The sequence below is a fragment of the Podarcis pityusensis genome (genome assembly GCF_964106645.2).
Source record: "Podarcis pityusensis genome assembly, chromosome: 15".
NCBI classification, from domain to species: domain Eukaryota; kingdom Metazoa; phylum Chordata; class Lepidosauria; order Squamata; family Lacertidae; genus Podarcis; species Podarcis pityusensis.
This window is the reverse complement of record NC_138040.1, coordinates 34,707,150-34,723,174: the sequence shown is the minus strand read 5'-3', so window position 1 is coordinate 34,723,174 and position 16,025 is coordinate 34,707,150. Positions and strand designations below refer to the sequence as shown.

At 41.0% G+C, this 16,025-nt stretch overlaps 1 protein-coding gene and 1 long non-coding RNA gene across 2 annotated transcripts in view; one reads left to right on the top strand and one right to left on the bottom strand.

The window, feature by feature from the left end:
- The window catches only part of TCF7L1 (transcription factor 7 like 1), a 66,886-nt gene that overhangs the window by 46,378 nt on the left and 4,483 nt on the right, over nucleotides 1-16,025 (top strand). Inside the window, exons 4-9 of the mRNA XM_080982462.1 lie at nucleotides 3,596-3,679; nucleotides 10,331-10,463; nucleotides 10,747-10,849; nucleotides 13,266-13,349; nucleotides 14,314-14,457; nucleotides 15,773-15,932. Of these exons, the coding sequence (XP_080838588.1) occupies nucleotides 3,596-3,679; nucleotides 10,331-10,463; nucleotides 10,747-10,849; nucleotides 13,266-13,349; nucleotides 14,314-14,457; nucleotides 15,773-15,932 (708 nt within the window). The remainder of the gene's footprint in view (nucleotides 1-3,595; nucleotides 3,680-10,330; nucleotides 10,464-10,746; nucleotides 10,850-13,265; nucleotides 13,350-14,313; nucleotides 14,458-15,772; nucleotides 15,933-16,025) is intronic.
- Nucleotides 382-10,324, bottom strand: LOC308463906. The gene is made up of 3 exons (XR_013979810.1): nucleotides 7,267-10,324; nucleotides 4,535-7,169; nucleotides 382-3,341 (listed from the first exon to the last, which is right to left on the bottom strand). It is a non-coding gene; the product is annotated as an uncharacterized lncRNA (long non-coding RNA).

The following is a 16,025-nucleotide window of genomic DNA, read 5'->3' as shown; positions in this document are numbered from 1 at the left end:
AGGAGTCTCAAAGCAGCTAACATTCCCCTTTCCCTTCCTCCCCCACAACAAACACTCTGTGAGGTGAGTGGGGCTGAGAGACTTCAAAGAAGTGTGACTAGCCCAAGGTCACCCAGCAGCTGCATGTGGAGGAGCGGAGACTTGAACCCGGTTCACTAGATTACGAATCTACCACTCTTAACCACTACACCACACTGGCTGAGTGATGTAAAGAACAAATGGAGAGTGTATCAACGTCTCTCTGGTGACCCTAATCAGAGTGTAAAGGAATGGGTTCCCTTTGTCTGTAGCAGTTGCAAAATAATCATCCTCCCATTGCTTTCAGTAGATGGCCGTTTAATACGGGAGATCCACTTTGACATAATTGAACTTCCACTTGCCCTCCTAAATATCATATCACTTGGGGTCTGAAGTTTGAAGCTTTACTCAAGCCTTTACCTAGCTGACCTTTGCTCCCAGGGAAGCCACATTTGTCCCTCTCCCAGTCTAGGCCACTTCATTCTTCATGGTACATTTTGGAGTTTTATTTTAGGTTAAGGTAAGTGGAATAAGAATATATGGGGGAAATATTGAGAAATCACTAGAAACACACCTAGGCTACAATTAAAACTTCCCCCATCTGTTTGTGGAGAGATGGAACTTCTGTTACAGCCTCTTCCACCTATGCCCTGTGCTGATTCAAGATGGGAAGCCCTTGCTTCAACTCCCAGATAATCTCCTGTCCAGCCACCTGATTTTCTGGACTTTTTTCATGGGTCAGCCCAAAGGTTATTTGTTCACCCTTTCAGTAAGTTTCTGCTTCTAGGCTTGTTGCATCATTACAACTCTTGTCTTTTTCCTGCTTTTGTCCCAATACACAGAGTGAAACCAGATGGATCATTAGCTTGGCCTCTGGACTTTTTATGCCTTTCCTGGCACAGTGCAGTGTGTGGAGGGTTCTTGCAAGAGGGTGAAAACTATTTTTGTTTTTTTGAGTGCTAGCTATCCTTTGTATAACCCTAGATGTCTCCTAAAGCATTGTGCATATACAAGGATGTGCTGATATGTTTGTCTTTTGCAGCCCTCTCTCATTTTCCACATAGTTTCTTGCATGAAGGTGGGTACTGTTAGGAAAGAGGGGTTCAAAAGGGGTCAGAGCCACATCAGAAATTTGCTCTACCTCATTTTTCTTCTGCTAGAAAGGCCTGTATATTTTTAATTAATTAAAAGCATTGATAAAAGGCTTAATATTTCAAAAATCTCTAAGCAGTGTATAGCCTAAAACTCAATAAAGCGGCAGTGTAAAACACATAAAAGCAACTAAAGCAAATTCAGAGGAATAGTCTAGGGTGAGCTGCAGTGGTGGTGGGTGGCAGCATTGGCACAACAGCAGTGATCCCTTTACTGCATTTCAAGCAAAAAGTGTCTCCACAACCAAAAAAGGATAACTTGTACAGATTGTAAAATATTGCTGTTATTAATTCAACTTCTTGTTACTTGTTTCATTTCCTTTTTTATCTCATGAGCCAAGCACCTCAATGGGAGAAATGATTTTATTGGAGGAAACTAGATCTAGTTCCCCATACCTGGCCTATTTAGTCCATCCTCCTGCTCTCATTGTGGCCAGATTCCTATGGGAAACCTGCAAGCAGGACACAAACACATCAGCGTTATCTCCACTTGTGATTCCCAGCAACTGATACTGAAAGGCATACTGTCTCTGGCACTACAAAAGTCAGCGTATATTACAAGCACAATTTTTTGTACAGGAGCACTATAAGGTATGATGATGATGATGATGATGAAGAAGAAGAAGTTCTATGGGCAGTTCACATCATAAAAGCCCTATTCCCCATAGAGCTAGAATTTCAGAGTGGTTTAACAGTCCTTTGACAGGATACTCTGGGAATTGTATCCCTATGAGGGGAATATTGGTCTATGCACAACTCTCAGTGCCCTTAACAATCTACAGCTTCTTTTGTGTTTGGGGAAAGCCCTGACTGCTTAAAATGATATAGCGATTTAAATGTATAGTGCGAGTGGTCTTTTGGATGGGCTAGGTGGCAGGACAAATGCAGCCCATCTGATGAAGCAAAACAGCTTTTGCTTCTCTTGTATTGTTCTGTGATTGCCAAACTTAAGCTTTTCAGAAGATAGTGGCCTTCTTAGGATTGAATCTGTTCCGATGGCCTGTTGTAACAGATCAGCACTTATTCATCACGTTCTACTTGCAACAGATAGTAGAAATATATGTTGGAGGAAATGTGAAGGTTTGTTTTAAGTTGAAGGGTTAATCTTCCATTTAAATTATTGGTTGTTCTGCCTCTAAATAGAGCATGCTGGGATTTCCTTCCAGCTGTTTTACATCATGAAGATTTGTGTGCTAGGGAAATTCCAGAGCACAGCTGCAACTCATCCACTCCACATTCCCAAATCTCCACATTTCACAGGACATACTGCGTTCAGCTATAGGGCATGGAATAATTTTCTTCCTCTGCTAAAAACACAAAATACCTAGTAATTCTAAGATGCATTATGTCTTACAGTTAGAGGAACTGATTGTGTGAGAGATCCAATGGTGCAAGTTAATTTAAATTGCTTTAGTATTCTTCCTAGCAAAGTGTCGGGAAAATAAAATAAAAATTCCATGTTAGCACTACATTGAAACTGGTCTAAATTAAATTTAGTGCCATGCTGTATTAAATGTCAGTGTTTTAAAAAACAAAACTGGCAGATTGTTTTACATAGTTGGTGTTAAAAAATAATCAACTAAATACTTTCTGGAAAATCACGTTTATTGTCTTTGAGATACGGAGTTCCCTAATCTTAAATTCTGTGGAAGCGCCAACATACACAAGAATTTGCTGGATCATTGTGTTATACTCACAATACTTGTGCACATTCACAAGACACTGTGCCTGTACTCAGAAGCCCTGTTGAGTTAAATGGGACGGTATTATTCTCAAGTTAGTGTCAGTAGCTCATCTACACTAATATTGCTGGGAATAAGTTTGGTTATATGCTCCCCCTTCTTTCTTCCTTTACACTTCCATCCTTATCTTGCAAATCTCTCTGTGTATATTTGTGTATGTGTGTGTTAGTCAGCATTGCTGATCAATAAATCACAGATGAGCAAGAAGGTAAAAAACAAACAAACATCAGCGGCATTTTAATTGTGAAATTGCCTTAATGTCATTGCATGTGGGTTACATATTTTAGACACAGTGTTATCTGCAACATTTTAGACCTTTTTAATATATGGAGTTGGGCCAGTCACATTTTTTCTTTCCAATCCAGTGTCCGTAGCTTGTGTTGGAAGAAGAAACCATATGATCTGAGCTTCCATATGCTACCAAGGTGATCTGGGAGGCAACCATAAGAGATTTCCCATTACTATGATGCCATCTTTGTGACCTGTGAGATGGACTAAAAGGGCATCATAACTAGTGAGGAGGTTTTTGATATGAAAAACATAATCCTGCGCTTCAAGCCTTTTTGTATCTGAACAATGCTGAAAGTTGCATTTGTTTGGTTTCTTGGGCCATGAAGTTATTGTGAAATCTGTTGTCAATTTGATTTTTTGTGGCTTTATCTTCTTTATTTCAATATCTTTCAGTATCTGCAGGTAAAGTGGCCACTTCTAGATGTACCAGCTGGAGCTACACTAAAGGATGCAAGGTCGCCCTCTCCTGCACACTTGGTAAGTGTTTGTTGCTTGGTTTTGCGTTAACCCTTCCTGGTCAGACAGTATCTATAGGAATACTCTTATGCAAACTAAAAAAAGTTGGAGGAGTTTCTGCCTAAAGGAGAGAAAAAGAAGACTGTTGAAAATCAGAAGGTTTGTCAGATTAGAATCACTATCGTTGTTGGATCTTGACAGTATTAGGAGCTTGCACAAAGATACAGATACAACAGAAAAGCTGAAAACACTCTTCTTCAGCGTCTGCTTTTGTTGAGGGAGCACCCAAATCCTGATTCTTTAGGGATAAAAGAGAATGTCAGTCTATAGAAAAGCTGTTTTAAATTAAATTGTTAAGTTCTGCCACCAAATAATAATTCAAGAAATTAGAAGAAACAAAAAAGTTGTTGTTGAACTGGACATTTGGGTGAATATTCAGGGTTCTTTTGCAGTCTTTAGCTGTTTTTTTCAAGAGCCTGTATAGTACAAGGTACCAATGCTTAGTAAAAGTCATTGAAAACTTATAATAAGTTGCTAAGCATTCAGGTTCCTCTTTTGTGATAATCATTTCAGTCTCTCTCTCTCTCCCCCCCCCGCCCCCCGCACTTACCACAGAGTAAGGTAGAATAGACAGAACCTGAGTTTCCCATGTGAAAATAATTGATGACCATTTCTCAGCAATAGTTAACTTCATGGGCTACTTTTAAAGTTAGCACAAGTATTCAAAAAGAGTGAAAACTGAGGCACTTCATTCCCAAGCCGTGATACCTTGACTTAGGCTTTGGGAATTCATGAGGCAAAAACATCACTGGAAGCTTTGTTTGAATGAATGATAAAAGCCACCCCTCTATTCTCAATATAAGTGATATAAAGTACCTTTTAGTTCTCCCGCAGCCCTCTTGCGCCAATCCTCACAGACATTATTTGCTTGCTTGTTGTATCCACTACAGTTGCAAACCTGTTGACAAATGCAGTCCATGCATTTATGTTGAGAGAGGTGTTCCCAGCTGTAGTCCATTGCCAATTAATCTAAAATCAATATAAAAAAGTAAGCGAAACTGTTTGAGAAAATTAATATTACTGATGTTTTACTGTGGAGAAAGGATGGGTACAAAACTTTCAAATTCTGCCTTTAAAAAGAGGGGTTTGAAAAGTTGATGGCTTGATCCAACCAAAACAACAACATCAACACCCTTCTTGAAGGGTGAAAAGAGGCATACTCCCCATTCAGGCAACCCATAAGCTTCGCTAGTGAAGCAGTTTATTTCAAAATTCTCCAAGTCCACATTCGTTGGCCTGAGTTTGTCTTGAAAGACTACTTTATCATCTTCTGCATAAATGCAATTTATATTGCAACCTGTGCCTATGTGCTATTCTCCTCCTGATCCAATAAATGATATAGATGGGGAGGCATGCAACTACTTGCTTGGTTGATTTTTTTTATCGCTGTTTCTCTTTTCCCTTTTTCTGGGAAAGTGGGATTGAACCATTTTCACACCTTCAACTCCCTATTTACTTCAAAATGTTGTATTTGTTTTATGCACACGTCTACCACCACTGTAGCAGACAGAACCGATAATTAATTAATTAATTAATTAATATTGTATACCACCCTTCGTCCGAGGATCACAAGGCAGTTTACAATATGAAAACACAAAAATTGGATACTATAGTAACAAACAAAAACAATGCCTCCCCCCAATACAATTTAAAAAGCCATAGGAAATAGTAGCTTCTGCACTTGTAATGGGCATCTGAAGCACTGGCAATGAAGATAGGCTTACTCAGGTCACCTTACAATCCCTTTTTAGTGTCAAGTGGTGGCAGTTATTGTGAGCAAGACAACCACAGCAGACTGATGACCAAAACGGTACATGAATTTAATGCAATATCAATAATTTCCTTATAAATAAGCTGATTAGATTAAAGTTTTCATTCATACCATTTAAATTTATTTTTTGTAACATGGAAATCTAAACATGCTTTTTGCTGACAAGCTGAGCTTCCTCTTTATGAGTACATATGTGGATCTGTTCGGAAGCTATGAACTTCATATATTCTGTTAATGGGGTCTCCAATATTCTTGGTTCTAATTCTACTTTTATATTCACACTGATTTGTAATCCTAGTGCTCTGCTCGTTTGTTCTACATATACCAAGGAGCAAGGGCACACAATCTCATATTTTACATTAATGGATTGGCACGTGGTGGAATTTCTAAGTGTAAAGACCTTTCCATATTTAGGATTGTGGATTGTTTTAGTTACTGAGATTGTGCACAGCCGGAACACTTTCCACACCTAAAATCACCACTTGTAATAGGTCCAATCCCGCCATGAACTAAATCTTAATGTAAAGTTTTACCTTTTGCATTGGGTGATCTACGATAGCTTATGATAGGTAAAGCTTGAGAAATGTGGAACCATGTTGGCTGAGTGGGTTTCAAAAAGAGAGTTCAGAGTGGGAGTGGAGGAAGAGGAGTGTTTGTATGAAGGGGAAGAACATGTAAGTATGAAAGTTCAATATGCATGTAAACAGAAATGTTTTCAGGAGGTTTATTCCTTGATCATATAATGGCATATTATTGGCAGTTTGAGGATAATGTAGCTTGCTTTCTGGAGTGATTTGGTCTGAAAGAGTTTTGAGGTTTTTGCTGTGGGTTTGCTTTATTGGCTCACTCGCTTGAGGATTCTACTTTGCATTGGTTTTGAGGTTTCTGCTATGCCAGTGGTTTTCAACCAGTGTGCCGTGGCACCTTGGGTTGCCTTGAATGATCGTCAGGGGTGCTGCAGGGCAACACTGGCCTCTATCCGTCTTTCCTTCCCTCCCTCCTCTTTTGCCCTCTTGCGTCTCTGCCTTCCTAAGGCTTGCACAGCTGTTTGTTGCAACAGCCCTGGCTACATGCTCCCCAGGTGAATGGTGCCTCTGGTGTTGGCCAAGGGGTGCTGGTTGCCAGGAGCTGAGGTGGCCTTTGGAGTAAGCAAGCAGATGAGTGAGGGAGCCCAGCCAGCCTGCCAACCCTTGCTGTTGGTAATGGACAAACAAGTCCCAGGCCCCTGTGGGGCAGTGTGAGGAGGCACCTCTCTTTGGGACGGGGAGCATCTCAGAGACCAGGGGCGGCAGCTGTGGCTGCCCAGAGGACTCCCAAGGAGATGGGAGAGGAGGCTGATGAAACACTCCCAAAGGGAGGGTGTTCGAAAAAGGGTGAGAGGCTGACAGCTCTGCAAGCAAGCGGTGACATAATGGGGCTCCTGAGCCCCACAGGGGTGCCGCAGAAAAATGTAGTTGATCAAGGGAGCTGTGGACTCAAAAAGGTTGAAAACCTCTGTGCTATGCAGTTAGCAGATTGTCTTTTGAACTAGGAACGCTCAACTAGGCACTTTCCCATCTTTAAAATTGGTAAATTGTTGACCCAGTATCAGGAATCCATGTTTGCTTGGTGGTAGGAAAGTTGGAAGCATATAGATAAATGCCACATGGCATATATGTGTGGACAAACTATTTTCATTGGCTTTGCTGGCTCCCTCGGCCAACAAAACAAGATGAGCGCTGCAACCCCAGAGTCGGCCACGACTCGACCTAATGGTCAGGGGTCCCTTTAGCTTTACCTTTACCATTACTGTCATATAGGGATTGTTTGTCTCCTTGAAAATCACATTGTTGCCTTATGCAACCTTCTTGAGAAAGCACAAGTATTGACTACATTGTATTGAAACTGAAATTGCACAAATTCATGCTGCATACTTGCACTTGCTGTTGGCATCTGTCTGTCTTGAGACAGCGGAGTGTGCCTCTGGGTGTGAAGTCAAACCACTGTGTTAGCAGCACCAAAGTGACCTCTCTGGGGGGCAAGCCTGGGCAGGGTGTATGGAGGTCCTGGGCTGCCCAGATGACAATACCCCACTTTCAGCCTTGCTGATGTGGTCCAAAGGAAAGCAGAGCAATATGTTTGGCACCAGCTTGGCTGCAGGAGTTGCTAGGAGGAGGCATACAAGGTGCCATCTAGCTGTCTTAGGGACTTCACTCCAGATTTTTATAGGGTTCACTCCTTAGCCTTTTCTTCTCCTGTAGATGTCCCACAAGGTAGCAGGTGCAGATTTTTCCTCAGGGTTCCTGAAGGCTTTTTCATGAATGAGTAATAGCTGCAAGGCAGCAGAAGTTTTCCTTCTACCAGATGGGCTACCTTCCCAGGTTGATGAGCCCGATCTGCCCCTCATTTTTCACTACAGCATGTGCAGTTACCTCCTTCTTGACCGTTGGGCCCACTATTGGTCTTGTCTGCTCAATCCACTGGAGCCTGTCTTCGCATACAGGGGAAGTCCCTAACTCACCAAGGGTTTGAGACCCACTGACTACCCTCACCTGGTTTAGTAGGCCAGTCAAAGATGTTTCCCAGGGTGTGGCTGCTGTTGCAGGCTGACAGTTTCTAGGAGACACAGGTGAGAGCTGAGTGCAGGGTGGGGACCAAAGGTGGACAAACTATTCCAGAAGGAGCACAGTGTGCCCCCTGACAGAGGTACTACCCCTCCCCTAAAACCCTTTGCACCCTTTGTCATTAGTAAAGTTGTAATAATAAAATAATCATTAGGAAATTTGTAATAGTATGGAGAAACCCCCATCACAGGGAGATTTCGCAGTAGTTGTTACAGTCATGGCAGTCACCTTGAGTGGCACAATTCTGGAGTTGTGCATGTCTTTTGGCATGGATCCCGTTTCCGAGTACTGCAAGAGAATAGTTACTGAGGGATATTCATTTTGTTTTATTACAATTACTTGATTAGATTACCCTCTCTTCAGTCAAAGAGCTTTAGAAACAGCTTTTAAAAATTAAAATGATAATAAACAATGTCAGTAAAATGATTGAAATCATTAAAACAAAACAAACGAAACCTACTGCATAAAAGAAAAGTGAAACTAAATATTTAAAAACATTTGCAAATAAAAGGGCCTTTACTCAGCATTGTAAGGGCATTGTACCAGGACTGTCTTCCTGGACAGAAACTTCCAAATCAAGATACCACCACTGAAAAGGTCCTAACTTTGGTCACCACCTGCCTTGCCTCCAAAGACAGATGAATATGGTACAGAGCCTGCAAAAACCATCTCAAAACCTAGGCATGTTCATGCAGTAGAAGGTGTCTTTTAAAGTCCTGAGCTACTTTGGATTTTGAGAACCAGTACTGAACTGTGCTCAGAAGTGGACAGAGTTGTTTCAAGACTGGTATATTGTGTGCTGTTCAACCAGTTTTACAGTGTGCTAGTAACTGGAAAGCAAAAGTTCTTCCATCATATTCTATACAGTTTTTGTCAAATGACCCAAATTTTACCAGGAGCAGGTTGATTTAAAGAGAATGAGTATTGCAGGTTATGATCCTCATTTTCTTTTGTAGGTGGAACATTAAAAAAATTATACTTCAGTTCATCTCCAGTTGTAAGGAACCTGTATAAAGTTCTTCCCAATTTTTTTGTCTGGTTTCATGATTTTCTCATGAAGTGATTTTAAGGTCTCATTTTGAGTTCTACTCCTGGATTGTGCAGGAGAATTAGGGGATAATCTCCAGAGCAGGCCTTGTACAGATTAGGAAAGGTATGGACAAGTTCAAGAGGATGCCAGTGAGGTTCATGAGCAAAGTAGAGGAGATACTGAAAGCCAAGAAGGCTTGCACCTTTAAAAAGTGGAAGTCTTGTCCAAGCAAGGAGAATAAACAGGAACACAAACTATGGCAAAGTAAATTTGAATTAATAAGTGGAAAAAGAATGTATGCAGTTGAACCACTAGATGACAAAGGAGTGAAAGAATTGCCAGAGGAGACTAGCCAACATAACAAATTTTAAAAGGGAGTTGGGGGAAGCCAGGATATTACAGACTAGTGAGCATAATGTCTGCTTGAAGTACATTGTTGGAAAACATTAAAACTAGAATTATTAAGCACACAGGAGGACAAATGTTACTGTGGAAGAATCAGCATGACTTCTACAAAACCCAGCTCATCAAACTTTTGGAATTCTTTGAGAGTATGAAGCAAATAAATAGGGCTGATCCGGGATCTGGTAGACGTTATATACTTTGACTTCCAAAAAGTTTTATGACTGTGTCCCTTGCCAAAGCTCCTGAATAAATTTAGCAGTCATGGGATAATGGATTTGTAATTGGCTAAACAGGAAGCAGAGGACAAGAGTAAATGGACAGCTCTCACAATGGAGGGAAGTAAGCAGTGGAGTTCTCCAAGGATATATGTGGGGACTGGTAGTATTTAACTTGTTCATAAATTATCTGGAGTTGGTGGCAAGATTCAGGATTGTGAAAACCTTAGTGGATTACAAGAGGTCCAGAAGGATCTCTCCAAACTGGGTAATTTTGTCCTTTAGAAAAGAATTAGATTACTGATTTTAGCTGAATAAAACCATTCTTTGCCATTTTGAAAACTTAAACATTTACTTTATATTTAATACATGACAAAATACTTTGAAATGATATAGCCCATTTTAATAGTGCACACATCCCTGCCAAGGCTGATAATGGACATTCTACCTGAGAAAAGTTCTTCTATATTATTACAGGAAGTGTGGTATGAATAAAAGTTACTTATTTCTCTTCTCAGCTGACTAAGGTAACAGAAGATTTTGAAACGCAACTAAATTGTGCATTAAAGTCCTGCTTTTCTCTTGTAGTCAAACAAAGTTCCTGTAGTGCAGCATCCACATCATATGCACCCGCTGACGCCACTCATCACCTACAGTAATGACCACTTCTCGCCAGGTTCACCACCTTCCCATCTCTCCCCTGAAATTGACCCTAAGACAGGTGAGTTTTAAGAACGTGCGGAAACACCTCCGCCCCAGAAAAACCCCACCCAGCATGTGGTAAATTGCCAGATAATTGTTAACTAGATAGTTATGTGAATTGAAGCAGAACAAAGTCAAAAGAAGCATGCAAGTTTATTGAACAGTACCGTGTGAAATTCCTGGGGGAAAACATGTTTATATTTTTCTAGATTCAGGTAAGGTAGGATTCCAGTTAGAAACTGAAAGTTGGACTGGGGGCATCACAACTGTGTTAACATCCATTGGTTTTTTTCCATCACCAGGAATTCCACGACCACCTCACCCTTCAGAGCTGTCTCCGTATTACCCATTGTCTCCTGGTGCCATTGGGCAAATTCCTCATCCCTTGGGGTGGCTCGTACCACAGTAAGAACCACCAGTTTAAATCTATTCATTTCTTGCTCCCCTGCCCAGTAGGAACTGTTCCTCTCTGGTCTTGTGGAAATCCCCCCCCCCCTTTTTTTAAATGATCAGCGAGCATCTGAAATAAGTTTCTGTTGCAGTTCCATCAAACCACAATCTCTGGTTCTTAGCTCTTCATCTGCTCAAGGGACCTCTGTGGTTTTTGCTTTGTTAGGATGAGTCACATGCATAAGGTACTAAACCTTATAGATTAATATGATGAGCTAGATTTTATTTATTTACTTATCACATTTGTATCCTATGCTTTCTTCACCCAATTGAGTAATTGAAGATTTGAAGGTTCCAAAATTCCCTAGAGCTTTGGAACAGCACAGACTAGGCCAGCCCAGTCCCTTATTCATGGGAAAAAATGATTTCTGATCATCAAGAGCATTTAGAGACAAAGACTACTTTGCTATATTTTGACATGGCTAGTGGTCTTTCTATTGCCTTCTACAGGTGTTAATTTTCAAATTACTTATCTGTCAAGAAAGTCATTATTTTCCTGTCAATAAAAATGTCAGAAGTTCATGTTGGGTGAGGAGGAAGTCACTAGTTTTGTTGAATTAGAATATAATTGTTGAGTAACAAATGTAATTTTCTATATGGAAAAAAGAATAAAATATTGTTATAAAAATGTTAGAAGTGACCATTAAGTGGTGGTGTTTTTTTTAAAAAAAAATAATGGTAAGTTTTGAGTCTGTTGCATCATTTCTTCTGTTTTCGATTCAAGCTTTCCCGTGCTCATCCACATGTAACAAAAATGGTACTACTCACGGAGAAGAGGGAGGTATTGGCAGACTCAGGGTTACTCTGAGGTTTGCAGGAATATTAAGAAAAATCTTCAGTGAGGAAAAAATAATCAAGGGAAGGACTCATTGGCCATGGGATACTAACTGACTAAAAGGGAAACAACCTGAAAGCTTGGGGACCAAGGAGAAGGTGGAATTAAATGGAATGGAGTAACTAGAAAGGGAGAAAGAGGCATAGCTTTATGAAAAAGGACAGAATAAACAATTTAATATGGATATTTCCTCATTTACAGTGAGAAACTATTTTTAAATGCCCCCAATAAAGGATATGAGACATGTTCACTTTAAATCAGTGGAGAAATCCAATATTTTGATGTAGCTGTAACTGAGCGTGTTGCTCAATGGGGAGACACCATAAAGTGTTAAAAGACAGTGCCCTTATTCCGAGTTCCATGAGTATTCTATGCATGTATTCCTTTGCATGTAGGGAATGACCCCCTTCACTGAAGTGAATAGAGTATGTATCTGTGGAAGCTCTGTATGTGTATTGGGCTTCTCATATATTCAAGGAGTCCTTGGCTGGAGGTGATAGTTGCTTTAGCAAGTGTGTTTGGAATAAATTACGTAAGTGTATATATGTGTCAATGTATATGTTCACTTACTTGGTATAATAAGTTTTGTTTGCAAAATTCAGGTTTTCACTTAACTTGTCATTTCGGCCATGGAATGTGGTTGTGGAGAGGATTGAAGTTGAGGTGGGAGGCAAGATGTGTGGTTTGGAGTCTGATGATGAATAGGATCAGCAACACTAACTATATTGAGTATATGGAGAGCTATTTATTTTATTTTATTAAATTTATTAGTCACTGTTTTACCCAAGTAACTCTAAGCAACTTACAATATATAAACAAACAGCTAATGTATATAAAAGCCTTTCCTGGCCATTAATACCATATTTTCCAAGTCAAAACAACTGCCACATTATTTGCAAAAATTATATTTTTAAAAACATTGAAAGCTGTGATTCTCAATAAGAAAAACTGTTGCCTGATAGGAGATTCCATGCATATTCAGTGGTTCCATGGCTGGGTAGAATCTTGACAGGCCTCTTGGGCTTCCTGATCAGAAGGTCAGCGGTTCAAATCCCTGCGACGGGGTGAGCTCCCGTTGCTCGGTCCCAGCTCCTGCCAACCTAGCAGTTTGAAAGCACGCCAAAAAGTACAAGTAGATTAATAGGTACTGCTCCGGTGGGAAGGTAAACGGCGTTTCCGTGCGCTGCTCTGGTTTCCAGAGGCGGCTTAGTCATGCTGGCCACATAACCCAGAAAAACTGTCTGCAGACAAACGCCAGCTCCCTTGGCCTGTAAAGCAAGATGAGCACCGCAACCCCAGAGTTGTCTGCGACTGGACTTAACTGTCAGGGGTTAGGGTTAGGGTTAGGGTCCTTTACCTTTACCTTTTTAATCTTAGTTTAACACACAAACATTTTCTAGATTGATGCTTAAATTCATAGACAGTGATAAAAATTTGTAATTTTGGGTAGTTTTGGATTATAAATGTATTTGGATCTGTGGCTGGCAATTGCATTGCAGAACCTGCTCTTGATTTCATTTTTCTTGTTTGTTTTAGGCAAGGACAGCCAGTGTATTCCATTCCTCCAGGTGGGTTCAGACATCCATACCCTGCCTTGGCTATGAATGCCTCAATGTCCAGGTGGGTTCAAGTAGGAGAAAGAGGCCTTATTCTCACTGAGGTGGTGAACTTATGTCTGGCACCTACCACTTTAGATGGCAGGGAAGAGCTCACATGGGGACATGCTTTCTCATGAAAAAGAGTTCAGCACATAGAAAAACTGTGTGTCTCTTGCCTTGCATCTTGTTTTCTCTGTGAAGGGTCCCCGTCCCCCCCCACGGAGGAGCATTCAGACATGTGAGCTCCCACCTACAGAAATGGTTGCTGTTCCATGTGTGTGTAAATCATCCATTTTCTCTAGTAGATGCTACTGTCTGTTAGATTGCATGGGGTTGTCATTTCAGCAAAAGGACTGCATGCTGAATGGGAAATAAAGCCACAGGGATAGAGAAACTGGAACACTTTTCAGCCCATGATCCTGTGTTTATACTCAATGGCAATTTTGTACTTGTGGCATGCTGAGCACTGCATGCATTTACAGATAGATGTCTTGACTAACAGTGAGTGAGGCTTGTAAAGGAAAATGAACACATTTTTCTAAGAATGAACAGAGATCAACAGAACAGATATAAATTAGCATTCAAATATATTCAGTATGAGAAATGTATGGAGTTGCTTCAGAATAAAGGCAAAAAGATAGAATGTACAGGTGTATATTCATTCCCGCCCCCCCCGGTAGTTCAAGTGTTAGCTCTGATGAAAGTTATCTGTGATTCAGTAGGGGCAGTAATAAGTTGATAGTTTATAGTATTGCTTCCTATTTCTGCCGTTGACCTTCTGCATAATCCTTGGGTCATCTGCTTCACTGTTCTCTAGTAGCTTGGCAAGGTACCGCGAAAAAGAGAGATAGGAAATGTTTAGGACACTCAATATTTTTGGAAAGCAGGGCATGAGGAAATAGGAGCATGAGGATGATGTTTAGAGTCTGAAATGGTTAAGCTTAGAGGTATTTGCTTTCAGCATCTCACTTGCAATTGTGCTCCAGTTTGATGTCTAGCAGGTTTTCTCCTCATATGGTTCCTCCTCCTGGTCATGGACTTCATCCCTCAGGAATCCCACATCCCACCATTGTGTCACCCATTGTAAAACAAGAGCCTACACAACCCAGCTTGAGTCCTGAAGGAAGCTCGTAAGTAATAGACTAGCCAGGTGCTGCCTGGATACTTTATTTTGTCAGGAGATATAATGGGAAAGGGGCCACTATCACTGTAGTGTAATTATTATTTCTCAATGTACCTTATTTTTTTGAATTTCCACCCCTTCTCATAAGGTCACTACAACTTAGTCTAGCTGTGGAAGGCTGCTATCACTGCCATTTTTTATGCTACACTGTAGGTTTTTCCTCAAAAAAATAATATAATAATTCAGTAGTAACAGGGTCAAATTGTACGGGTCAGGGAAAGCCAGGGCAAAAAAGATCTGTCTATACAAGATGTTTGAAGCAACTGACACATGGCAGAGGCATTCACATTCCAGAACACATATCCTCTTTGGAGGCCCTAATCAAGCAAAGTGGGATGGGTGACCTGTAAAGTGATTGCACCCCAGTCATGGAATAGCCTCCCTAGAGGCTTGCCTTCTCTCTGTTATTTTTGGCAGTAGGTGAAGAGATTTTTGTTCATGCAGGCTGCTTGTTCAGTTAGTTTATATCACAGGATAGCAACCAGCAGGGTTTTGGTCTTGCAAGAAGGAGTGTGCATGAACTGGAGCACAAGTTACTCTTCCCATGGAGGTATTGCAAAAGAACTGCATCCTTGCGACAAGTTCTGCCCACATGCACAATCTCTCTGCCCAACTCCAGCTGTAACACTTATTAAATCTTACATATGATTACAGCCATTATGCAGCATGTATTTTTCTTTTGCACCCAAGAGCAAGAATTCTCAAAACATGACTGCTATACTTCACACAGCTAGAGCTCCTAAATGTTACACTTGAGGGATAGGCGACTTGCTGCAAGGGTGCCATTTCCATTGCTAGCGTGCTGTCTTAATTCACAGATATGGAATAAATGGAAAGAGCATTACAATATGCATGTGATCTAACCACCTGACTGGTTTTTAGTAGAGGTATAGTCATACCTCTTGTTACGTTCGGTTCAGGTTACGTCTTTTCAGGTTGCGTCCCGCAGCGACCCAGAAGTACCGGAAAAGGTTACTTCCGGGTTTCGCCGCTCGCAAATGTGCAGATGCTCAAAATGATGTCATGCACAGAAGTGGCAAATCACGACCCACAGACGCCGTTTGTGTTCTGCTCATGTTGCGAACGGGGCTCCGGAACGGATCCTGTTCGCAACCAGAGGTACCACTGTACTTTGCCTGTTAGAAAGAGCATTCTTCACTCCGAACATCTTATTCTTTGTTGCCTGCACATGGTTGGTAGGAGAGAGCCTGTGGGTTATGACTGGGACTATGGGACAGTAATGAAAGATATTATTATTGCAGAAAAACACCTGTTATTGTGAAGAAGGAGGAGGAGAAGAAACCCCATATAAAAAAACCATTGAATGCATTCATGTTGTACATGAAGGAGATGCGGGCCAAGGTGGTGGCAGAGTGTACACTGAAAGAGAGTGCAGCTATCAACCAGATTCTAGGAAGAAGGGTACAAAACAAATTATTGGCTTCTTCACTCGACATCTAGGCTACTGGGCTGCATGCGCAGAGTTGGCTTGCAGTTTCATCCATATTCTATTGT